The following is a 27657-nucleotide window of genomic DNA, read 5'->3' as shown; positions in this document are numbered from 1 at the left end:
ATTTTTGTTTTTTTAATTGCATTACAGAAAATAAAGAACTTTATCACAATATTCTAATTCTCTGAGACAGTCCTGTATATATGCATCTATTGTTTTCATGTATGGATATAATGGTTCTGTTTACCTATCTTTGTTCAGCTTTTTTACAGTACATTGAGAGCAACGTAAAACCAAATTCCTTGTATGTATGTGCACACATACTTGGCCAACAGCCCTAACAAAGCAGATTCTGATTCAAAAATAAATCTCAGGCGGGAAATGCAAGTATCGTTTTCAAACTTCTTCTAATTGTTATCACTTTGCTGCAAAGGCAACTGAAAACTACAGTGAGGTGTCTTAGATGAGAGGACTAACAGCATTTGAGTCTCAGTCCAACCTTTGTGCTATTTTAATCCCTCTTGTGAATTTATGTATGATTATGTCCAGTGATATCGGTTGGCTCCCTTTATTATATGGTTTGTGTGAAACTGAAAACTGTCATTAAGTAAGGAGGTAAAAACTGCTTCATGAGAGACTTGTTTAATGTGCTGTGAAGGAACAATATGTTTCTGAAAATATAGAATAAAATAAACATGCATTTGCACAGTCTACTCATTTTGTAAGAAAATATTCACACAAACTCTCGTACATCATACAAAAATAAACATCTGTGATCGACAGGCATACAGTACATTCTGTTTAAATAAAAAAAAGAGAAAACCACTTCAATATTTACACCTGACATTAAGTATTTAAAAACCACCCTCTTTAACTATTCCAGTCGAAGTCCGTTCTCTCTGGCGCTGGTTTCCTCCTCCTGTTCCTCTTGGACCCTCCGCCTGTTCGAGGTGGAGGGTCCTTGAAGTCCTCACCTGAGCCTGTATCCAGATTGTCCTGGTTGTCCCGCCAGCTGTCGGGGACGGCAGGAAAGTCCTCCCCTGGAGAGTGCATCGTTCGACCGTACACCTTGCTCTGCAGGTCAGCGATGTCGTTACGGATGTCTGCCATCAGCAGAAGCAGGAAATCAAATGAGCCTGGAGGGCCCTGGGGGGTCAAGTACAACAAAATATAATTATTTAACAAACATTTAGTTTATTATCTTTCTAATTATTTGTGAAGTTATTCTGCATTTAATGGAAATATTGCATTTCTTCTGGGTCTCTATATTTACACAGAACCCCACAGAGGAGATGATCCCAACAGAAATCCAGCTGATCAATGGGACTGTCTGCTACTGAGTGGTTTCTCATGATTTGTTAACGCTAGCACCATCAGTGTTTATCTAAGGGGATAACACTTGCTCTGTACTGGATACTATTTACTTTGAGTTTGACAGTATCACTAACTGTGTCGTTTAATGTCCAGAGTCCACAGTGGTCTGTTTTTCAGTCATGCTTTTGTTTAACTGTATTGTTCTGGATAATGGTAACAAGTTACACTAGTGTGGCATCGAAATAGATCTTACTGGTGGTCCGACTGGCCCAGGAGCTCCTCTATCCCCCTGGAGAAACAAAACAAATATTTAGCTTACATGAATTACAGTGGGAGGGGGAAAGCACGAGAGGAATTCATATAATGCTTGTTAGGGAACATTTTTTAAAGAGCTAGAGCAGGGGTCTCCAACAAGTAGCTCCTTTCTCGCTAAAGGTTTAAAGAATATGTGCATACATTTGATAACACAAAGTCACTTTGTAAACCTGTTAAAATTCCTATCCAATCAAATTCACAGACATCCCGCCCCCTTCTGACACAAAAATGATTCACTGCCAATCAGCTGTAGATTAAGCGAGTTACACCGCTCTCAAGTTTGATTACATCAGCGATGCTGTACCATTAGGCGATTTTATCAGACTAGCAAGAGCACACCAGATTTGACAATGATCGCAGAAAATAGCCAGGCCAATAAAAGGCAAAAAATATACTATTTTCATGAGGGATCTTCAGATTTTTATTTTCACGAATGTTAATGACAAATGTGTGCGTCTCATTTGCGGTGCGAGCGTGTCAGTTGGTAAAAGATGTAACGTTGAGCGCCACTTCCCCAAAGTCCACAGCATTGTTTCATGGGATTTTCCGGCTGGTAGTGGTCTACGAAACAGAGAAGGTAAAGGAGCTGAAAACAATGCTTAAAAGACGACGAGGAAGGCCAACGTAGCAGCAGAGGCTTCGTTTAGTGCCGCACATCCTAACAAAATACAAAAAGCCCTTCGCCTGTAGCGGGATTGTAATAGATGATCTGTGGTGGCTGAAATGTTATTAAAGGACCATAAAAGTAACACAGAAATGATGTCTGCTATTGGCGATGTACAACTTGGTGCTATGAGTAGCTCTCAGACACTTTCATTTCGTCAAATTAGCTCTCAGACGAAATTTTTTTTGGAGACCCCTGAGCTAGAGGAAAGGAGAGAAATCTGAGATCAGAAAGAGAGTAACCACAAATGCCTGAGTAAGCAAGCATTTCATTTTAAAGAGACATGTATTGTGGAAGATTAAAATCAGACTTAATTTTGAATCATAGCCTCAGCAAGTTAAAGGAATAGTTTGGTATTTTGGGAGATGGGCTTATTCACATTCTTTCCCAGAGTTAGGAGAACACATCGATACCACTTGTGTGTGTAGTATGGCACTGAAGCTGGTGATTATGTAAGCTTAACATAAAGACTGGGAGCAGGGGGAAACGGCTTACTAATTAACACGTTGTCTCTCCTTTATTTAAACATTTCGATTTTGTGTAGTGATTAAACAAACGCAATATAAGATGTTAATTAGTGAAGTTAAGCTAATTGAGTCCCTGCTTTAGCTTCATACAGTAGTTAACGCACACACATGAGAGTATTGTATCGATCTTCTCATCTACCTTTTGACAAAAAAGCAAATAAGTGTATTTCCCAAAGTGTAGAGCTATTCCTGAAACTGTGTCCTGTGTATGAGAAAGTGATCACATAACACTAAACATACTGTATGTACTGTACATGTAGCTCGACAGCAGCCTGTTGACCATACGGTAGCACACACACACACACACACACACACACACACACACACACACATTGACCTTACCACTGTGCTTGTTAGCTGGGCTCAGGGTCACACTGGGGCTGTGAGTGTTTTGGCAGATGGTTTGGATTTGTTACTCAGAGAGACAGATTACCATCAACCTCCAATCTATCCACACAAACACGAGTGAAAGAATCCCAAGGTACTACGTCAATAAAGCAGATGCACCTAAGTTGTTCCATACGAGATTCACAAGCTAAGCAAACAGGGTTGCGGGAAGACCACGATCTCCTCAGCTTTTATACCCCGTACTTCTCTTAGTCAGTGCGACATGTATGACTGGTCATTCTTGAATCATTATTGATCAAGATCACAATAATCCTGTAATATGTCAGCCATAACTAGCCACAGGTTGCAAATCTCTCTCCCTAAAAAAAGGGTATTTTTATGATTCTAGTTTTTTTATACCATCAAAACCAGATTCCTGTCTGATTACAATCACTTTTAGGTCTGATAATGTCTCAAAGTCTACTATATATTAGCTACCAGAACTTCCTCAACTGTCTGCTCCCAATCTAAGTTCATTCTGACATCCAGCTGGATCACAGAGCTTCAACTTCCCATTGAAAGTCGACCATGCCACAGAGAAAAGGGAAACCTTACCACTCTCACTGCACATCCACCTATCTACTGACAAATCAAAGATTGACAGGAACTTTTATTTTCAATAGGCCTCGTACTTGTAACTCATCTTTGTACGACCATTGTTGCCACAGTCTCAAATATACTGCAGCAGCCCGGGGTTTGAATCTGACCCACGGCCCTTTGCTGCATGTCATCCCCTCTCTCCCCTTTCTCAACTATCTCTATCTCTGTCAAATTAAGGCAAAAGCCCAAAAAATAATCTTTACATTTTTTTTAAATAAATATATATATATATATATAAATATATATAAATATATATATTTTTTTGAGATGTTTGTGTAATCTTAAATTGTGCAAAAATAAATAAATAAATGTAAACTAGCTTATAGCTAACTCTGGTACAGCTAAGAAGCTGTACACTGTCCCTGTCAAATACATAAATGAATGAATGAATGAATGATATATCTTCATTATTAACAATAACAGCTAACTAACTGCTCTGCTAAAGCACATTGCAGAAGTCTGAAGCTGAAACAAAATCATCTGCAAACAGCAAAGATGCCATTTTATTTTTCTGACCTCAACTGCTCTTTGATTTTCTTTTCTAGGAATATCCCAAAATGAGAGAGAAGATGCAGACAAATCTGGTTTAACACAAAAAATTAAAAAAAAAATCTCACTGTAACTACAATGGAAACTGCATTGTGCCTCTATAATCTGAGGCTTAACCATCTGCTGGAGTCTCGTTTCGTAACACTTTGCCTTCGGCTTCCCAGTGAGGCAAAAGCAGAGAAAAACATTCCAGTTATCCTTTTGGAAGACGGTTACTACCTCTCGTCAGCTGATCCCAAGGCACTGTTCACAAAATCCATGTGATATTCCAGACAACCGCAATAGCCCAGAGGTATCCAGAGTCTTCACACTGACTGGTGGTCAGGAGGAAGTTACTGGGTTGCCACTTGAACAGACTTGCTGTTGGACTCAGCTTCTTGTGAACTGGGCCAATTCTGACTCTGAGAAACTTGTATGCAGGTGAGAGATTATATCGCTCTAAACAAACAGTGATCCTCTAGGAGAGTCTCAAATCTCAAATCCAAGATGCTTGTGACCCAAGATTACGGTGACCAGACGTCCCTTCTGCGCATCAACAAGCATTTTGCTCCGCTTAAAACTTCCTCACACGGTGTCATGATATGATAGAGATGGTTCGGGTTCAAAACTAAAGTTGAAAAATAATTTCCGTAGTCTCAGACAACATTAAGTTTCCTCTGAGGAAAACTCTCTACGGGACTCCCAAACTGTCAGTGTGTCATGACAGGGATAGCCCGATCAAATGTGATTAAAGGGGGTGAAAGTAGTGAATGTGATAAGTCATGATTGTCATTGCCTCTAATGCAACCACCCTACAATAACCCTAACGCGGTTTGGGTTTTGAAAATATGGCCACCCTACCCACGATGCTCGTGTACCGGGTACAATTATTTTAACCCATACATGGCCACTCAGACACCAAATAACAATGGTCTGCTTGTACTCCCACTGAGAGGCAATTCCACCGAATCATGCTCCTTTCTAATAATCCCCAACAAGAGCATCAAGATAGTGCCCATTGCTGTTTGGCACCACCAGTCTTCGTCTTTCAACTTGTAGCAACTTGCAGTGATCCGATCATCCGCAGGGACAAACTCTGCCCTTTGAAGCATTGAGCTGATGACTCGTGAGGGTTTGGCACCTACCTTGCCTGCCTTGTGGTTTCCCCTCTATATAAATCTGGAGTAGTTGAGTGGCATTTTGGCTATTGAGAAATATCTTCCGACTGACATGGTGTTGGCAGATGAGTCATATGTATCTTTCAAATAATTTCTTATCTTTCTTTTGAGAGAGGCCGTGTTCAGTGAGCCAAGAGTCAAACTCTGCTGCCAACATGAATGAGTCGTCTGCCTGAGGGGCAACATGCTGGACCCCTGTTCCACAGTGTGCAACTGAAAAAAAGGCTCCCATCTACAATAGAACATTTATGTTACACAGATTAGGTGAAGAAATAGCATCTGACCTCACCTTTAGGCCATCTTTTCCTGGCGCTCCTGGAGGCCCCTGTTAAATACAAAAAAAAAAAACATTTCATATCTGTTTTAATCACGTTTGCATATTTATGTCAGTTTCCTTTCACACTCCAAAGATATACAACTGGATACTGTGGAGTGAATTTGCATGTGACTATCTCTCTGATGGCGTTGCCCTCCCTTGCACCCCAAAAATGTGTTAATGTTCAATTCAATATTTTCACAGAAATCTAATTTATTCTAAATCTTTTTTAATTCAAAACTGACATCTTCAGCATGCTCCACCAACAATGATTATCCGAGATTAAATTCGTGCCTGCCTGTCGGCTATTTCTGAGTGACTTCAGCGCGATCGCAGAGAGAGCTTTGATCTCTTTCCTTTGATAATCATCATTAAAGAAGTGTGAAGACATTGTATAGGGAGTGGGGCCAATATTCAGATCAGTACCACGCCTGTGAGTCACACACTCTCTACTCCATTCATCATCTCTGAAACCCTGACATGCAGTCGAACACATGTGACCTGGTGGCCAAACCTCATAACTGTGCTCAGAATCTAATCAGGTTTGTGTGTGGAGAGAAGGACAACTCCCTTTAAGTCAGACCACACCAGCATGTGCACTGATTAAATGTATTAACAGGCCATGAATATAAATAATTGTGAATTAAAACACACAACCAAATGTCACGCTAACACACAAAGCGATAGATCACTTTCGACTGTAAAAACAGTGTGTCACTTCTTGGTTTGCAGCTGGTGATATGACTAATTACAAGTGTTGATGGTCTGATTTATCAATAAGGCGTTTGTGTAAACAGTCAAGCTTTAAAAAATAGAAATACGTCTCTATGGCCACATCCTGCACATTCTTGATTCAGATCCCGTACTTTAACACGGAGGGTTCACACTTGCAGGCAAGACCGAGCGCTGCACAAAACCACAGCGAGCCAAAGAAAACAACTAAAGCTGTAAATGGATTCAGCTTTCTTTGTTATTATTACCATTACAGTGTGTCATCCTTTTTCACCTTGCAGAAGTGTGGGTTTCTTTAAGAGAGGGTGAGTGATGGGATGTTTTTTTTTTCGTCTTTCTGACACGCGTCAGTTGAAACGGAAGAGATATTTGGTCGCTCCTCATGCTCCCTTTATAAAGACAAATCAATCATAGCTCTCCTGGGGCCGGTCTCACGATGCAGGACTACTAAATTACCTGATTCATTTTAGTGAAAAAAAATTTAATCTGCAATACAGATGAAAGTAAAAGGAGCTTTTCAAGGTTTTACTGCATTCAGTGCTGTCATCCAGATTAATTTAGTAATTCTGCTGTGAAGTGTGGAACTGAACCAACTGAACCTAAAGGTGGAAGCAAGACACTGGTATCAAAGAATTATTCAGAGCAGTGGAGGTCACACTCAGAACACACACATATTCATACTGATTGAGAAGCCTATCCTGTTAAATCTGAGGAATGTGACAAATTAAAATGTATTTAAAATGTAGAGTAGATATCTATTTTATCTGGGATGAACCATTGTGAGGCAGATTTGATAAATTATTACAATAATTATTAGGGCTACGACTAACGAGTATTTTCATTGTTGATTTATTATTAATTATTTTCTTGCTTAATCGATTAGTTGGTTGGTCTACAAAATGTCAGAAAAAAAAAATGTCGATCAGCAGGGTCTGAAATTAGCACCCGCCACCTGACAAATGTGGGTAAATCGTCAAGCCATCCACCACTTTGGCAGACAGGGAAAACACTAGTGATGGGAATAGAGAACAGGTTCCTAGTTGTCCGATTCCTTGTCATCTCATCCCTATGTGACTATCGATTCCTCTTATTAATGCTTTCCGACAGCTACGCATGCACAAGGATGCACCGGCATACGCACGCTGTATCATGTTTTAGTTTGTTTGTGACCGTAGCCACGGCAGAGAGGGGAAAAAAATCGCTTAAAAAGCATTGTGCTACTACTATTAAACCTGAGGGGACGTACCCTATTTTTTCCCTGATAATGCTACACTGAACAACAAATCCGTGCTGAAATCAACAGGATGAGAGTTAGTAACGTTACCTGTTAGCAGTCGGTGGGCAGTACAGTCCTGCTTGGGTAAATAATGGAGCTACTAACGTTAATGGAGGTGCCATTGAGTTATTATTATGAGGCGTTCAAGCTCTGCTCAGTAAAATGACTATTTGGTAAAGGTAAATTACAAAGTTATCATGATGTGTACAAATGTAATCTTGTAAAATGCAGTTTTTGGCGAGAAACTTGAATAAATCCAGTTGTCTGAAAGAGCAAGCAATATATAATAGATATTAGAGAGGGAATTATGACCTGTTTAACTTCACAACACTAGCTTTAAGCAGCTTAGAATACATGATTAAAACTACTGATGCCAATTTTTTTTTAATCAAAGCAAATATTTAAATAATCATAATCATTTGAATTGGGTTTTTATGCAAATAACCACCGTTGATGACAATAACAAAATACAGTTCAGTACTGTGTACAGTACCCTCCCACCCCTGAAAAACAGGACTCCCCCAGAAGCTACGATGTAGTTCGAACACTGGAATTTACCATATATATAATGTTTTTTTATGTAAAATATATTTAACATTGAATGACATCAGATCTAAAATGTTATTCCTTCATTTAGCAGAGAGATCTCAAAAGTGGCAGATCAAATTTCTGAGTGGCAGAATGGCTTGCCTGCCAAAGTGGCAGGAAGTGAAAAAAGTTCATTTCAGACCCTGTCGATCAGTGTTTCCCAAAAGCCCAAGATGACGTCCTCAAATGTCATGTTTTTTCCACAACTCAAAGATATTCAGTTTACTGTCTTAGAGGAGTAAAGAAACCAGAAAATATTCTCATTTAAGAAGCTGGAAACAGAGAATTTAGACTTTTTATTTTTTTCTAATTACTCAAACCGTTTCATAGATTATCAAAATAGTCGCCGATTAATTTAATAGTTGACAACTAATCAGTTAATTGACTAACCGTTGCAGCTCTAATAAATATTTATAATAACCTGGATTAAAAGGTATACATTAACTGACCACGGGTCCTCTGGGGCCTCGTTTGATGTGTGACAGGTCTGGTGTGGGTCCGATGGGTCCCATCAAGCCCCTGGGACCAGGAGGCCCGGGGTACCCCAACAGCCCTGTAAGTCCAGGCGGGCCCTCTAGTCCTGGATCTCCTAAAACAATCCAGACCGATATTAGTGGAATAAAGACAACTGTCAGACTTAAGAGTAGATGTTGATTTTGCAAAATAGATTAAATGCTTTTTTAGCCATGCTGGTGGCTCAAGAGATGGCAATGTTGGTCAGTTGGTCCCCTTACTATTCCTCTAGTGCCACCACCCGGTCAAAGTTTTAATTTATTTGGTGAAACATCTCAACATCTGCTTGATACATTGGCACAAACTTTGGTACAGACATTCATAGTTCCCAGATTATGAATCCTAATGACTTTGGTGATCTCCTGACTTTTCCTCTAGCACCACCGTGAGGTTGACATTCGTGGTTGGAGTTAAATGTATCACCAATTAATGGATATATTATCATGAAATTTGATACAGATATTCATGTTCCTCTCATGATGAATTGTAATAACATTTCACCAAGCGTTTGTCCAATGCTTTAGTTTATAACCAAATACCTGCAATACAAAGTAATCACATTCAGCCTCAGTTTTAGTTTAGTGCTAATAAGCAAATATTAGCATGCTCACACGTTAAAATAAGATAACCGTTGTCACTGCTGATGTTTGCATTTAGTTTAAAGCACAAGTACGGCCTAACAGAGCAGCGAGCATGGCTGACTCTTAGCCTTGATTCAGACTACCCTGCTGGATGCAGGCCAGTTTCTTTATGCAGAGTCTGACATTGTTTTATTATCTTTAGCTCCGTGTGTTTACCTGGAGGACCTGGGAGACCTGGAGGCCCTGGTAAAAATATGGGCGACGTCAGGAGTTTCTCGCTGGTCATCTGCTCAGGGACGTCAGCACTGTTTGACAGCAAGGCCATCTTGAATAAGGATGCATAAAATAAAGACCCAATGAACGGGTCAATAACAAGTCAACTATAAATAACTGAATGAGTGATATATCAAATAAAGAGCATAGCCAGCAAAAATACATAAACGTCTCAGGGGTTTGAAAGTCTTTTTCCTTAATTTGGAAGTGATGTCAAACATCCAAATGCGTAGCAATCATTTGGTCCTACATACAATGATTCATAACGTTCTGCAGTGTCGAACAGGACAGGACAATTACAAACTGAAGGGCCAACTTCAAGTAAGATTATGTTAAAAAGTATATACCCTGCTAAAGATGAAAGCTGATCATCCATCTGCTACAAGCTGTAACCCAGACAGATGGAGGACCAGGTAAGAGGTAACCCCTCTGCATTATTCAGCAAGACCAGGAGAGTTCCTGCTCTATATGCTAAGTGGCATATATCTTTGATCTCTGTATAACATCATGTGGATCTGGCAACCCCCAGAGAGACACACGTGAGAGACCTCGCTATGCGGCAAGGGCCTACAAATCAGAATTCATGCGCACAGACATACAAGCATATGTCCAAATACACTAACACACACACACACACACACACACTCTGAGCGAGGTCGTGGTTCACCTGCTGATCAGTGAGCATTATTCAAGACTGTAGCCTCTGACCTTGGGCACAGGTGTTTGAACCACAGTGTGATCCTACATCCATACACTAACCTTCCCATGATATGAGTATATTACATAATAGTTTCTCATATACTGTAATAATATACAGTGTTTTCATTTAGTTTTCTTAATATAATAACATTAAAAAAAAAGGGTCATATACTGTAAAGCTGCATGAGCAGCTAAACCACACAGCTGGAAGCAATATATAATGTGTTAGAGCAGAGGGTGTCGAGTGCCACCGTTGACAGACAGACTCGTGCTCAGATTGGTTCAGACGTCTCCGATTACACACAGGGAAATTTATACCCAATTGCCAACCAATTCCCACTTATGGGACGAATCTACCAGCTACATTAAAGGAAGTTTTTTCAGACATTTCTTTATTAGGAAATAAAGTGCTACAATAAATCTGAAGGAAGTTGTAAAAATCAGCCTGCTGTTGTTTCTGAAATACTGTCAGGTGGGGATTCCTTGGAGATAAAGTGAGATCTTTAGGTGGTGATAAAGAAACGGAGCAGTTCTGCAGATATTTACATTCAGCTGAATCAAGAAAGTGTGTTTAATGCTCACTGGGGCCTTTTTTTGCAATCAACCATAGAATACTAGAAAAAGCTGCAGGATGCAGGATTATGATTTAAGATAAAAATAGTACAGCATTACAGGTGATTGCATCGATTCAATTTGATATGCGTTTTTCGTTATCATTTTCTGACGCTTACCTTCTGTTTAAGTTGCAGGACAGACATCCTGATCTGGTGGAAATCGTCACACGTGGCTGAACAAGTCCCAGCATTCATCACGTTGTCAGACTTCTCAAACAGATGCACTGCTGGGAATTCGGAAAAAAAAAACATTTTCTGTTACAGAAGTTACCAGAAAAAAGTTTCTTTCAAAAAAATAGTCAGAAAAAGGAAAACTATAATATAACGCCTTGTTTAGTAAATATGTGGAACAATTTAGTATGATTTGAGTGACTGTGTTTTAAAAATGTTCACTTAAAAACTGTATAAAAGCAATCCTATCATAAAATCATATCATATCATATCATAAAAATACACTGAAACTGTAAGCGTTGATATTCCTGAGTCACACAGTGATAGTCTGGTGACAGTTTGATGGGTTGTTGCAAACTGTGTGAGCTAATAAGGGGCTTATACAGAGCAGGATAACTCTTTAACACTGTCATTTGTGAGACTCAAGCGTTGCAGGTCACTTAAAATCCTTAACTTAGACAGGAAGATGGTCTAGTAAATGTGTCAGAGCCTCGGGGCAGACTAGTGCTGAACTACTGTCTGACTACTCAGCCTATTAGACTGTTGACAGGCAATTGAATAGGCGTTCTTGGTCGCTTAAGGCATCATAGATGTCGGTCAATAGGGGCCTTCTACACTCAATATTAGGTTTTTATAATCTAGTCACATGGTAGATCACCAGAAGAAGGTATAAAAGAACACATCAGCCATCTCTAGCGGCTGTAGTAATTACGACTGTAGTAGAGACAGCGTGAAACTCCATATCACTTTTGAAACATAGTTATTTAAAGCCAAAACACAATGTTTTACCCTAAACTTAAAGTGTTTTGTTGCCTAAACCTAAAAAAAGCCTTTTTGTTTGTGTTCAAAATGTAACGTTTCATTCAGTTTTACGTGTTAGACTGTGTTGCTTTCAAGTTTCGCTTTCAGTTTTACAACCTATGAAGTGTAGTAAACCCCTACTGTCCCACATCTATGGTGCTTACAGCGACCAATAACGGCTATTTAATTCCCTGATAACGGGTGAATCGGGTGCTGCAGCGTCTATGCTGGAGGTAAAATAATGCAATATAATTACATATTGGACAAAAAGATGGGGTACTAAGGGCAGTTCTTTCTACAATTAACCACTCTTTATTCAGAAACAACATTAAACCATTAAAATTAAAGCAATAAACTTACGCAATCCTGTAAAGAGAAAAAACAGCATGGAAAGCACAGAGTTCGTTAGGTCTCCTAGTTGTGTCTCTGGCCTGTAGTAGAATTGGCCCTACTCTACGAATGCATATATTTTATGGAAGAGTGAAAGTGTCTGGACACTGTTTTCCCCACTACGTTACAAAGCAGCAGGACATAAAGCAGGAGCATGACTATATGAACCATCGTTTCTCACTCTCCAGCTTCTCCTGAAATGTTATAGTTGGTAATGGAAGATAAACTCATGGGAGGAAGTAGCAAATCTGCAGCCCCTCACCGCTTCATTGCCAACTGAATCTGGGGCAAAGAAATACTTTATTATTTCCCCAGACCTTTTGTGATGTTAACCTCAAATGCATCCAGCAAATCAGAAAAGACCAGGAGTCACGGGGGCAGCGGTGTGTTTGGGAGACAGAAATGTTCCGACATGCACAATGAGCTGGGATGTGTAATGACTACCAGGTGTCTATGTTTGCAATACCCCCAGCAACCCCCATCTGCCTTTCTCCCACCACATAACAATGTGTGGTCAGCTCCACATCACAGTCAGATGTGCCCTTGAGTAAAAAATACTATTCTCACCTCTCTCCCCCTTGGTGCATGTTTTCCCATCTTCTTCCAGGAAATAGCCTTTCTCACACTCACACCTGTAGCCCCCCACAGAATTGATGCAGATCTGAGAGCATGTAGTCATGTTTTTGTCTGCACATTCGTTGATGTCTATATGTGGTAGTGACAGACAGATGCAGAAGAGAGACAACAAGCAAATTAAAAGAAAGACAGTGTCAATTAACACGCACATAACATATTCAAAATATAGAAAAGCTACATTTTATACAATCTTACACTATTACTACCATGTTCCCAAGATCAACTGCAGTATTCGCCAAAAGGATTTGATACAGTCAATAGGTCTCATGCAGGAAGCGATATACAAACTATTTTCCTCTTATTTTTGTTCGTATCCACAATTGGTTTGCATTTTATGAATACTCATTGATTTCTTGGATTCATCAATGTTTTCTTATTTTTGCTCTTGTCTTTGGTAAGAGAAAATTAGACTGGTGGTCGAGAGCAATCTTACCAAGATAAGAAAAAAACATCTTGCTTTTACAGTCCACAAATTGTTTGTTCAACAGAAGGAAACACATGTTTTAAATTTGAGGAAAAAACATTTTTTTTTTTTTTAAATGCATGAATATCATAAAATCAATTTAGATTATTATATGTTTTAGAGTAATTATAATGATTGGATTACTAAATTTGTGAGCTAAAGGAGCAACACGCCTCCAATTTATGATCAAATATCAGAGAAATCTAAGAGAATGTTGCTGCATGAGGCCTATTTTTGTACATATATGACTGTAATTGACAATGTGATGTATATGACAAATCATAATTAATAATTCATCAAAAACAATTCATCCATTTAGCCTTTATGTATACAAGGTGATCTAATGGGGGTTGTTAACTGTCAAAGAGTAAAAACTGACATGAAAACATGTCCTTAAAATTATAGATGACAAATTACTAACTAATATACTAATAATGAACTGTATATGAGCGTGGATTAAAAGACAAATTAAACCAAAAATATCTACAATCACCCACATTTACCCATTGCAGTGTACTAGTATAGTCAATGGAGCACTCGATTAATATTTTAAAACCAGCAACACAAAAACATGCAATGCAATCTGTCATTCTGCTGCAGTTTAGTTCACCTCAGTAGAGCAAAACTTTTAAAGGCTTTTTGCCAAGCTCAGTTTCAGAATCATCAGAACAATCAAATATAGAGATTGTGTCCCACAGTTTGACTAAATAGAAGTGTGCAGGTCTCTTCACTCTGGTACAAGTCAGATTGATGCCTTCTAACATATTCACCCGTTAACATAAATATGAGAATGCAAAGCACATCCTCGTTTGTAAAGAGGACTTATATTCATGAGGTGCTGTACGAGGTCTCACCCAGACAGTAGGGCTTCTCTCGGTTTCTGTGGCGCTCACGGTCGTAGCGGTAGCCGGGGTAACAGGTGCACACCACGCGACCAAAATGGTCAGTACACTGTTGCTCGCAGGGGGCGCCGGCACACACATCATAGTCTGCAGAAATAAATGAGCCATTTCATCAGTGTGAACACAAGAGGGAATCTCATATCCATCTACACTATCTCTCAGTTTATCTAAGCTTTTTATCAATTCTGTCACGGGTTATTAAACATTTAGTGAGGTTAAAACAAGAAAGTTAAGTGAAGTACAATAAAGGACTAAAGACCTTATGGGACATGATGGGAGAGAATTCCAAAATAATCACAAATACACAAGACAGACTTCCAAACAGTTGTCCCTACCTTCAGGAATGCACTGGCCCAACACAAACTTGAATCCCTTGCAACATTTCTTTCTGTAAAACATCAAACAGACATACGTATAAGAAGACAAATCCAAAGTAACAATCACATTGAGTCCCTCATTATTGACCAAATACTGAATTTCACACTTCATCTATTCTGTTTCTGTCGCTTCTTTACTGCTCACTTGTACTTTTTTTTCTTTCCAATTCTCTCCAGAATTTGGAAAGGCAATATTTATGTAATTTCATAGAGGCCATGGTAAATGAATAGATCAATTACTCTTTATCCAAATAGTTTATGTTCGTGTGTAGATGAGAGAGAAAACAACTTGACATGATATGAAGTGAACAAACTGATGAGCTTTTCCTTTCACATCTTCTCTGTTTCATTATTTCCTCATCTCTGTTCAGTTTCAATAATACCATCTCCACGATAACATATTGTTGCAATATTCTATCAGCCCGAGTCACATCATCATGAGGTACTATTCATCCCTCGCTCGAACTCGGCGTTAAGGAAAAGTGCTACCAGGTGTTGCTTTCAAACAGGAGGTGATAAAAAAATCCAATTACACCATGAAGTCATGGATGGCAATATAGTGCAGTCACACTCACTTTGATAGTGGTACTGAAAAACGATTACTCTGTAATGCTTTACAGCTTTTATTCAGGAGCAGTTATGATGATGGGGCATTCGGATGGGCCTGTCTGGTTATTTCTATATAATGAAGGCTCTCCCTTCTCTGCTCACCAGCATTGAAAAACTATTGATGTAGTTTATTTATACATTTACTGTATATGTAATATGATTCATCTACGCTCAACCACAAACCCTCTACGAGAACAACACTCTACAGTTATGCTGGCGACTCTGTGGCTGAATGCTATCATACCCACAACAACAATGTTAACATGCTGATGTTTAGCAAGTATGTTCACCATCTTAGTTTAGTGTGGTAATGTGCTAACAATTTTCTAATTAGCACTAAACACATCCCCTGATCTCCTTTGTTTTGAAGGTATTTGGTCATAAACCAAAGTATTAGACAAATTAATAATTTCACCAGATGATGACACTAGATGAAAAGTTATGGGATCACCTAAGTTACTGCTTCATCCTGAGAGGGAACGTGAATGTATGTACCAATTTTCATTGAACCACAAAATGTCAACTTCATGGTGCTAGAGGAAAAGTCAGGAGATCAACAAAATGTGAAGGATTCATACTCTGGTGACAACGAATCTCAGTACAAAATGTCATGGCAAACCAGCCGATAGTTATTGAGATATTCCAGTCTGGACCAAAGTAAGTGGTGGTCTGACTTGTCATCCCCAAAGCTACTCTGCTAATGTGACTCAAAACTGAACACTACACCTTCGGAGACATAAAGCGATCCAAATGACACATGAGGAAAACAATTGAGGGGAAAGTTGTAGAAGAGTAAGAAAAGCAGAATATGTTATCTGACAGTTAAAGTGACAGATTTCCGATTGCCTTCTGAGATATCTCTCTCTGAAATGGTCCATTAGAAACTTGGAACAGAATGAGTGTGTATCACAGGATCTATTAATTTCAGTTTATCATTTTCTTACAGTAAGATTTTCCATTTGCTACTTCCAATTTAATTCATGAATCAAATGACCCGTCTACAAAAAGGTCATGCTTGTTTTTGCAATAACATCAGGAGGGAAATATAATCCTGGTAAAACAAAGTAAATCACTGACTGCAACGCTGCAATCCAATGGGTCTACCTTGCTTTTACAGTCTTTTTCAAGGGTACAGGATATACAGAGCAGCCAAGTACTTATTCACTCACACAACGTAATATTTACTACCTGAAGGGGGGCCTTAAGAACATCCCTCACTGCACTTGAGGCTCCCGCTGAAGAATATTAACCTGCAGCAATCTAATTTCAAGTCTTTGATTAAAACAATTAGGCTGACACTCAGGAGGCCCTCCGTGAGGTGGGGGCAGGCCACATGTAGTGTGCATCTAAATATACTGTGTGCAATTTTGTGCACAAGTGTTCGTGTGTTTCATTGAGTGCATACTGTATGCCTGTGTTTATTGTGGGCTTGTATTGTGTGTTGTTCTAATATTTGATCAAATTGATTGGTGAAACACAATGAGTGACGTACTGACAGAGACACAGATTCATGCACATAGAACCTGAATGCTTTCATTTTAAAGCTTAATTCAGATGAAAACTCAAATAAAGTGTAAGAGTAGAGTGCGTTTGTGCAGAAAGTTGTTTCTGTGTCTGTCTTTAAATTTGTGTAAGTAAACTACATCTCAGCATATGTTGTGGTGTTTGTGGGTGGGAGAGAGAGCTGATCTGAGGACGATTTCCTGTGTGACCCAATATTTCATGTCACAATAACATCCCCACTTATAGCAAATAACCAGCTTACCAAAATAACCAGGGTTAGTTGAACAATCATGAGAAAATAAACATCTATGTCCGTCTCCAGAAGATCACGAGAGAGGCAACAACATCCCATGGAAACTGGGTTCACATCTGTGTTGAAGTTAATTTTTTTACTGAACTGTATCTTTATTAAATTATCATTTAGGGAAATGCCTATTGGCCATATAATACTCTACCTTATTGTACTTACTCTCGTTACATCATTAAGTAAACAAGTCTAAGTAATATTTGGTTACTTTGCAGATTAAAGCACTTTTAAAACAAAATTACATTATTTTTATCTGGCATTTTCCATTCAGACAAATTGAATTTAAAATTGATGATTTCTTTGTGTTGTCCCTTTGATAACCTTTTCTATTTTGACACTTGGACATGAAAACAGGCAGACCGGGAGAGGTAGACATGCAAAACCGAGATGGTAATGATATATGACATGTCTGAAAGTTAAAACAACATGCCTAGTAAAGACACTGGGTGATGGATACTAAGCTGAAGGTCAATGCACTAAAGCAATAAAACAACCTCAAACCAACTACGCGATTTATAGTCTGGGGTCTGAATGGAAAATCTGTCAGGTCTTTGATATGGAGGGTCTCGGCGATAAACTGCTGATACATGAAAATAACATTCTCATCACATACCAGATGTCAGCGCTGAAATTTGTTTTTTAAATTTGGTTTTATTGTCCAGTTAGAAGAACATTCAAACTATTACACTGCAGTCGTACTAAAAAAAAAAAAGTCTGCAATTAGTGCTTGCAGTCCAAACACACCTTTCCAGAATGATAAGTGTTTAAGTCGCTTGGGGTGAAATGGTAATATTTTCCCATGATGAAGGCCAGCTTAACTCTTTAAGAAGAAACTCTTCTTGTAAATGCAGTATGTGAATGAACTCCAGCCTCTGCTACAGCGCACAAATGCTTAAATCAAAAAGGACATAATTACTTCCAAACCGCTTTGTTTATATTCAGACAAGTCTGAGTCAATATCTGGCATTGATTCTCAAAAAGGCTATTTAACAGTCGACCTCAGCTCCTCTCAGTGTGTTTGAACAGCAGAGAGAGCTCAGATCTAAATCACCCTCCACAGCGACACACTAGGGGACAGTCAAAGAGCACGATATGAATGCGCCTTTGTTGTTTTGGCATTTTTAGCATGGGTAATTAGAGATGAAGCTCTTTATAATATTCAGCAAGACCATGCTGAGTCATTATGCACAGCACCTTACATAACAACAGCTAAGAATACAATGCTGCGCGAGCTCGTCAGTTGCTCGTGTACTTCATGCAAATCAAACAAAATCAAAACACATGTGGATTTCATTCATATTCATGAGTGAGAGAACAAGGGGGGAGCGATATCCCAAAAGCATTCGTGACACTTTTCGACAAGAATATCAATGAGTTTCCAGAGTAACACACACACACATATACACACAATATGAGCTTGTTGACTGACATTTAACTTCAGACGTACTAAACTTTGAGTCCCGCACTTGTTCATAATGAGCACATGACAGACAATGTGATTGTTATGCCACCTGTGGCTTTTTTCACCTAAAGGTTATTTCATTTTGCCAGTGATCCATATCATTTTACAGGGGCCTCCCTGAAATCTAGACATAGATTAGTCTGACCTCAGTTACCCAGGGTGAACCATAAGCACTCTAATTACCTTATAAACACTGGACCCCCCCTGAACCAACATGTTGGACCGGCCTGGCCTGGCTTTGTCTTGTAATGAAACACACTAATTCACACCGACACACGAGTTACGTAAAGTGGAAGCAACTATAGCATGAGCAAAAGCTGCACACAAGGATGATGCATACAGTGCATGCACCTTCGCAAGAGGCCCTCGGCATCACATCCCAGCATGCTCTTCTCTCTAACAGGAATAACAATTACAAAACTAAAGGGTATCTCACACACACACAAACACACACACAGCTGTGAGACAACACATGCAGTCTTGCTCAGCGGAGGCTTATTTGTCTAGCCGTGATATACAATCACATGTCTGCATTCCACTCGAGAGAAGATGTTTGTCCAAGTGGAGAGGACACAACTTCCACACTCGTACTGATTAGCCTGCTCATGCTGAACGGTGTGGATTAAGAGTGACTTAAAAGACACACTAACCAATTAGTATATGAGCGTATGAAAGTAATATACAAGATGAGCATATTGTTTGTTATCAGGAATGGTTGCGTTGCTTTAAATGCTGCGGCCGCAAGGAACTGTGGGATGTTGTTCTCTCCTTTCCTTTCGTAAAAGGATGGTCCGGTGTACCCTATGCTAAAGGAGATAAGAAAGGAAGCATTGAAGCACCTTTCCTTAGCATTTAGAGAATTCGAACAGCTCTTATCATGGTTGCTACTTAGATACTTCCGGTTCATTTCACTCCGTTAGGAACCTTCCTAAGCAAAAAAAGACTTTTCAACTGCAGCCCAAGGCAAAGAATGAAGAAGCTGCGCTTTTTTCCCAGGAAAATCTTACCCTTCCAACAGGATGTTGCTATTGTCAAGATCACGGTGGGCTCCGGTTTACACTGCCAAGCATTTGGTATGAGTCTAAGTCAGCTGATTCTTGTGTAAAACCTGCAACAAAGGCACAACCCATTCAGTGTGTTTGCACAAAACCATCTGTTGAATCAGACATTTCCTCATCAACGATAACTCAGTCTTCAGTCTGTAGTCTGGACTGCAGCAGTTTCCTTCAGCCTCCAGCTCCTTCAGCTCATCCAGATGTAGCCTCCTCACTGAACTCGCCCTCTCTCTTTAGCTGCTAATTTCAAATCCAAAACCCTGGCACTGGTATTCTGGACTAAATGATAATCCACAACACAACTGTTCATCTTTTCATGTATACTGCTTTCTTAGTATTCTGTAGTCTCCCCTAGAAGGATCAATGCTCCACTCACTCTCAAATCTACACAGCAGGCTCACTCGTTATCCTCTATTGTAGGCTCAAAGTTCAGTTTTCAAGAACTACCGTCATACGTCACCTTATCACAACGCACTCTGCAGTCAAAAAACAGACATATTCAAATAAAACTTCTGACACTACACTGCAATCAAAATATGTTCCTCTGACTGATGAATACTACCGCAGTAAAAAGTAGGGAACCAAAAAGTGCTCTAGATTAAACAAAGTGCTCTGTCTCCTCTTCCTATAGACATCATAGACTCCTCATTCCATTACTTGTATGTACTACTACTTAAATCTGACTATAAAGCAAAGAATCTCTGTCTGTCTGTGCGTATGTCCTTCGCATATCTCGAGAGCCGCTCATCCGATCTACTTCACACTTGGCGGGTGTATTGCTCAGGGCCCAAAGGAGTGTAGTGTCAAATGTGGTGAAATCTGACCAGATGGTGGCACTATAACAATTAAGTTTACGTTTGACCTGTAACTTTTGAACCGTAAGTCTCAGAAACAAAATTTAATTTTGTACTGGGTGCTATGGGTCCAGACGGAACTATCCATGTAAGCCACACCCATTTCCAAATCTGATTTTCTGCTACTCCTCCTAAACATTTTGAGCAATCGTCACCAAATTTGGTAAAGAAAATCTCTGGACCAAGCTGGAAAAAGTAATTTTTGGGGATTTTTGATGTTCCATACAGTTTTGCTATAGCTAGCCCTCAAAGTTACCTCAAATGCTGTGGGCAGGGCTTATATTACAAAAAATTCTGAATGCTTTGTGCTATTGCGACCACATTAGGTGGACATATGTAGATATGATGTATGAGTAACCATGACAAATTTGGCGCCATTTGGCCAATAGGTGGCAATGTAGCAGCATCATCTAACTATAAAGGAAGGAATCTCTGTCTGTGTATATGTGACTGCCCTTCGCATATCTCGAGAACCGTTCACCCAATCAACTTCACACTTGGCGGGTACAAGCAGCCATACCACAGTTCTTGACAACAGTGCAAACAGAACTTCCAGGGGCCAAGCAATCAGCCCGTTCAGGATGGGCACGTACTCCGAACGTGTACCGCACTAGTGTAATAAATAACAAAGAGGATAGGATATCTAATGTTGTGTGTTATTGATAACCATCACCAGTATAAGTTCTAAGTTCTAAGTTCTCTCAGTTATGCTTAGAAACACTTGCAGACAAACACACACGCACACGCATAAAAACATCAGACTCCCTCTCTGCAGTTTCAGGGTCACCACAGTGCAATATAAACAAATGAACAAAAGTGCACTAAAGTTTGTAAGGCCTCCTGGTTTGGACGTTTGTTCTGGATATTCACATTGTGTCATTTAGAAATAAAACTCCAGCATGTCAAAATGTGCCATATTTCTGTAAGGACACACTGGTCGTCATGACAAACAGGAAATAAAGTTAAACACATTAGAACTAGACAAAATACAGTATATTAAGAGGGACAGTTCCTTCTGCAAATGCTCTAGCCAAAAAAACAACCCCCCCCAAGGAGAACGAGTTTATAGGAACACATTAAAAAAACAAAGTACAGAGAGTACGTCTTTGGAACGCCGGGATACCTTTGTGTTTTCCAAAACTCCAAACTGAAAAAACTCCACACTTGGAAAGGTCATTTATTCTGCTAAAAATACTACACTCAGAAAAGGAAGGAATCAGACATCAGGGTTTGTTGCAGACCATCATTTCCTCGATAGTGGCAGACTTTTAGTCATGATTTTGAATGCACCAACATTCCTCTTGTGTTGCTGTTACTTCAGCTATTATGTCCTATTACTGTCAGCGATTAAAACATAATTACAGGCGATTGTTTGGAGATGCCATAAGACGTAAACAATGTTGGAGAAATATGTTTTTCCACAAGCTGATATCTGTCGGTTGGAGGCATGCCATTACAGACAACAGTTATAACCCCAGAGCACTTAGCAGTATAACTCAGTGTAAAGACTAAAGGGACATTTTATAAACTGAGGGGTCCAACAATAACTCAGCTGTTCAAGAGCTTCATGCAAGCACTCAAATGTATAAGGAGGGTGGAATAGAGACAGTTGTTACTGGCACAATACCTCGACAACGCAAATAAAATGTGTTTAATATCTAACGGTATCTAGTGTTGTACTAAGATGACACCACATAGAATATGTGACCGATAAACACACACTTATAATTATATAATAACTTATATGTAAATAATAGTAATAATCCACAATCAAAATCCGGTACTTTATTCATTCATGGAGCCGTGCAAGTCACTGCATTTCCTACAACACTGTCCTGCAAATATTTCAGAATAAAAGCCTTGTGTTAACAAATGAAGGAATTCTGTCCACAGAAAATCCGCTTGAGGGCTTTTATTTTGAAATGAAAGCAGGAAGTGTTGATTTAAAAATAAATCTTTACTTTTTTCATGTCCATATTCTACAGATACATACATTGAAAGTGTAGTAATGTTGCTGGTATGATGTCAATATACGGTCAAAAGATCACTTTCACTGTCTGTGACATATTTTACAGATATGTAGACATCGAAACTGTAGTAATGATCGTTGTCCCTGTCTGTTGCTGTGAACCACGCGCTCACGCGGGCAGTAAGAGGAGCGCGACCATGTCAACAGGCGTCCGACGCTAAAATAAAAAACAACAGGTTCTGCAGCCGCCACGCGCCACTGACGTTCCCTGTGTGGACGGGGCGTTAGCAACAGAAGAACTCCAAGACAAGCTGCCAGACACACAGCCCTGACAAATTATATTATACAACTGGCTAATGTTAGAAAACAACAGCCTACCTCCATATCCAGCAGGAAAACAGCGACATCAACCAATCCATGAAACCAAAACTGTGAGCTTAATGAGGCTAAAAGGCTCAATAGAGCGACACTTCTCTGTGGGTTATTCACTAAAATCAACCCCTTTTACATTACATGTAGTCATCTGACTGTATCTTAATATGCAAAACACTAAAAAGAGTGTCGACCACACCATGACCCAGTCACGAATCCTGCACTTAACTAGATGTTCCAACTCTGCTGAAGTCCTGACAGGATTGATAGGAAAAGAAATAGTGCACATGTAGATGATAATGTAGTAAATGAAATGCAGGGAGGAAGCCACAAACAGAGCAACTGGAAAGGAAAATGACGTTACAGAGGCATTATTTTGGGATACAAGATATTACTTCTGCAAAATAAAAACAATTTAGTTTCCCTTTTACATGACAAATATCCTCTCATGGACAAAATCCCCTCTTTTCCATTTAAAATAAATTGCTCTCTGCAATGCTGTATAAAGGGTGAGAGCATATATACGTTTGCCCAGAGAATAAATGGCGCCCCATTTGATCACTAACATGGTACATTAACATAACCTATCGGTTAATGACTGTTTGAACTCAGTGTTCATGGCCCGAGACAGTCACACAGCTTTGATACAATACCCCTTGGTAAGGGGGCCCCTCATTTAAAACAAACACACAGTCTGGTTAGAAAATTGTGCAAATGCATCGCTCAATTTAATGTCACTAGTTCAAAACTCTGCTTTTAATTCTTTCCCTTTTTGTTTTCATTTTCTCTCTTGTGGCACAATGGTAATGGGAAGGCCTGGAAAATATGCTGTCAGAGCATGTAGCAATACAATAAAGTCACGTGTTGAAGGGAACTGTTGCTGCTAGTTATAGAAAAGTCATCGTGGTTACTGTACTCTGTTAAAGGTATAGTTTAACATTTTGAGAAATACACTTATTTGATTTCTTGTAGAAAGTTTGATGGGAAGATTGATTCCACTCTCATATTTGTACATTAGGGTGACCAGGTGTTCCACTTTACGAGGGACTGCACATTATCCCTTTATCCCTTGTCCCATGTCCCACATATTGAGACGATGTCCCACATTTTGAGTGGTATCGATCTCATCTAACTCTTGGAAATAAAGCAAATAAGTGTATTTCCCCAAATGCAGAACTATTCATTAAAAACAACTGTATGCCCACTCCAGAAAAAAAATCCTTATTATCTTAATCAGTGTTCTTCCAAAGAGACTCACTTGTCTTGGGTGTTTGGTTCACAACAGTGAGCCCACATTAACATCCCAAATTAAAAACAGTAAACAAGTGTCCCTGCCTGTCTGACCAATATGCAGCCATGTAGGGAATTTATTACTGTTATGATACACAGCAACTAAATAATGTCTACATTTTGTGTGTCAGTAAAGGTTCACTTGAAATAAGGACCTCTTCCCATATTAGCTCTACGATCCATCTGCTGTTAGCAGCTACCTTGGCCATGTACAGCACTCCTGCTGCGCTGGCATCTGCAACATAATCCAACAAAACCAGCAGTTTTTCAATGAGACTCATTGCAGCAGAGCATTTCAGCTTGGCTCAGCTTTGGCGGACAGCTGGAGCCAAAACACTACCATTCTGCTATACCAGCGGCAGCCCGGGCCTCTGCCTCGCTTTGATGCGTTTCCTCAGTGGTGTTCCACGATTAAATCTGATTTGACTCTGACCATATGTTATAAAATGTGTAGTGTAATCCATAATGAAATCTGTCTGCTTTTATGCCATATTCTTAGTTGAGAAACTCAAAATTTTCATTTATATAAACTTTCAGTTAAAAAGCGAAGGACAAGTGCGGAGCTGTGTGTGATGTCTCTGATACTGACACTTCAGGAAATTATACAGAGCACAGCTGTCTGTGGCCTGTTACAGTAAACCGCCATCAGTCCTTCCATGTGTTTCTAACTCAAACCATTCGACTGGACACGAGCCAGATATCACCAATCCCCTTCAAACACTGAGCTTACTCTGAAAGCGTGCAACCTCCACTGCAGGGAAATGTTAAAAGAATCTTGAAGGGATTATTAGTAATTGAATTAATTTGTTATTATTAACAGATTTAACAGCTCATTACGTTAACAGAGTGGAAAAAAAACTGCTAAAAAATAAAGCACTGCACTATGAATAGCCAAATTATGCAAATGGTGCAAAATGGATTTTAGGAAAACTGGTCCCTGAAGAACTGGCCTCCTGAAAAGGTGAACTAAAATCAACAGCAACCTGTGAGACATTATTTGCCTTTTAAAAGGGAACATCTTTCATCACAATGTAGAAATGTAAGGTTCACTCCAACAATATTCATAAAGATATAGATGCAAAAAGCAGATGTTCTTTTTTTTTCTCAGCTAAGACCTTTCAGTAGTTGTGTAGCTGTGTCACTACCTCCTCCTGTTGATTTAACGAGAAATACATAAAGTACAATATAAAAAAGAGCTCTCAATCAATCAATCAATCTAGGGTCCATTCATACTACTTAACACTGGGGATTCAAGCCGGTACTTGAGAGAGAAATCAATACAGTAATTTACCAAGGAGCTAGAAAAGGCTTAACAGCAAGCACACTTGGGAGCATCAAATGAAGTGCGACAAAGCTACGAGAGGCGTTCAGAAGACTGGATTCATAGAATTTTGATATCTACGGCTTACATGATCTGTTTTTGTCACGGGTGTTTGACCAGTAAATATGTGCTGGATTACTGCTCCTACATCCCCTGTGTTTAGCCATGCTGTCAGTCTACCACAATGGTCTCGACTGAAATATCTAACAACAACTTTTGGTGGGATTGCCATGCAATTTTGTACAGACATTTGTGATCCTCACAGGATGAATCCTACAGACTTTTGTGATCCCCTAACTTTTCATTTAGCGCCACCAACAGCTTAAAACTGGTCACTTTTCACATCTCAAAATCTACTTGAAAGATTGGCGAAAAATGTTGAACAGATATTCATCGTTTCTAGACAATGTATCTTAATGACTTTGGTGATGACCTGGCTTTTCCTCTGGTGCCACCATGAGGTTGACATTTGTGGATTTAAGTGAAATGTCTATATAACAATTTTAACAGCTACTGGATGGATTTCCATGAAAATTGAAATGCGGGATATCTGATATAAGCCTTGTCCTGTACACTGTAGGGATGTCGTGATACCAGAAATTTAGTTGTCAATACCAATACCAGTTAAATTCCACGATTCTTGACACCAATTCGATACCACGGTAAAAAACAAAAGTAAAACAATAGATTCCATGTACTTCAATATAAACTCCTTTATTACCGTTTGCATACTGGTTTTTGTTAGGAAGTTAAACAGGTCATAATTCCCTCTCTATTATCTATTTTATATTGCTGTGAAAACATCTCCTTCAAACAACTGGATTTATTCAAGTTTCTCGCCAAAACCTACATTTTACATTTTTCATTTAACATGATAACATTAGAATTTACCTTTGCCCAAAACTACTTTTTACTGAACAGAGCCTGCATTATATGTAATCTAATGTAATTGAAATCATCAGTAATGTAACATCTCTCGTCCTACTGGTTTCAACATGGATTTGTTGCTTGCAATGTAGCATCATCAGGGAAAAAATATGGTGGGTCCCCTGGACGCGTCAATAGTGAATTTACTGAATCCCAAACACATTTTCTATTGTCCCCAGGACAACAGGACGCCATTAGGTTCAAGCACTGATCACATACGGTACCTGCATTACTCGAGTACTGTCACCTTTTCAGAATTTTCGCATTGACTTGGTGACATCCTTAGGACACTGAACAAAGAGTATTGTTAACAAACTTTAAAAAATGACTTAAATTTGTAACACTCAAATGAATTAAGTTTTTTCAACTCAATTTCAAAGCAATTGTGTTGATCTAATTTGTGAACTTGATTTGAAAAAACCTTAAAAAAAATAATTTGTGTTACTTATTTGAAGTAATTTTTTAAGTTGGTTTTTATGTCTACATGTGAGGTAGTTACTGTATTATATTTCTCCTTTAATCTGATTCATATGTTCTCATTAAATGCAGTGTGTAAGCTTACAGAGATGTGTGGTATGTGACATATGTTAGCCCACTTGAGGCTTTGTGGTTTTCATGTTATTTTAATACGTGCATGTTGTGAAATGTAATATTCTGTCCAGGGATTGCACATAAAAATCAGCCAGCATTGGTGAGCTCAAATTATAATTTAAAATGACGCTTATTCATGTGCATGTTTCCTTGCAAATGAAATCCGGCCTGTAGCTCTATAACTGCTGTATAACATGGTCTTGACAGGTGGACAAACACACTGATTAAATTACAACTGACACACAAATATTGAAATTCAGCAGCATACAAGCAAAACTCAATGGAGGGGGCAACATCTGCGCTGCCAAAAGCCACCAAACATGAAGCCCCTTTTTCCAAAATGTGTTATTAACATTGAATGCTGCAGCTGTTTATAATTTAACATGACTGGATTGGTGTATGGCGGTGTGTTCACTGGTGCAGGCGGACATTTCCTCTGGCCAGCTGCTGTCCTTCAGGACTGATAAATTAGTGGTTTATTCTTTTCTCTTATGGGAGAATAAATTAAGGCTTCAAACGACCAAACGATGAATAACAATTAGCTATGACAAAAAATGCACACAGAGTTTAAACACACACTCAATTGCTTTAAATTAGCTGATTAACTTGTCAAGAAGTTCCTGTTTCACAGTAGTGGGTGTTTTTTATGCAAAGTGCTGCTATCATATTATTTAA

The 27657-nt window shown here is 39.2% G+C and overlaps 1 protein-coding gene across 2 annotated transcripts in view; it reads right to left on the bottom strand.

The window, feature by feature from the left end:
• Positions 1–503: 503 nt before the first annotated feature.
• The window catches only part of ccbe1 (collagen and calcium binding EGF domains 1), a 38970-nt gene continuing 11816 nt past the window's right edge, over positions 504–27657 (bottom strand). The window contains exons 3-11 of one of the 2 annotated variants that reach the window (XM_037753771.1): positions 14681–14733; positions 14298–14432; positions 12912–13049; positions 11100–11209; positions 9613–9721; positions 8752–8891; positions 5680–5715; positions 1445–1480; positions 504–1023 (exon numbers count right to left, since the gene is read on the bottom strand). In XM_037753771.1, the coding sequence (XP_037609699.1) occupies positions 748–1023; positions 1445–1480; positions 5680–5715; positions 8752–8891; positions 9613–9721; positions 11100–11209; positions 12912–13049; positions 14298–14432; positions 14681–14733 (1033 nt within the window). In that variant the 3' untranslated portion in view covers positions 504–747. Of the gene's footprint in view, positions 1024–1444; positions 1481–5674; positions 5716–8751; positions 8892–9612; positions 9722–11099; positions 11210–12911; positions 13050–14297; positions 14433–14680; positions 14734–27657 lie in introns of both variants that reach the window. The other variant, XM_037753772.1, reaches the window with a different exon arrangement.

This window comes from Sebastes umbrosus, chromosome 19 (assembly GCF_015220745.1).
Source record: "Sebastes umbrosus isolate fSebUmb1 chromosome 19, fSebUmb1.pri, whole genome shotgun sequence".
Taxonomy (NCBI): Eukaryota; Metazoa; Chordata; class Actinopteri; order Perciformes; family Sebastidae; genus Sebastes; species Sebastes umbrosus.
Note: the sequence above shows the minus strand (reverse complement) of the source record. Positions and strands in the feature narration are given on the sequence as shown.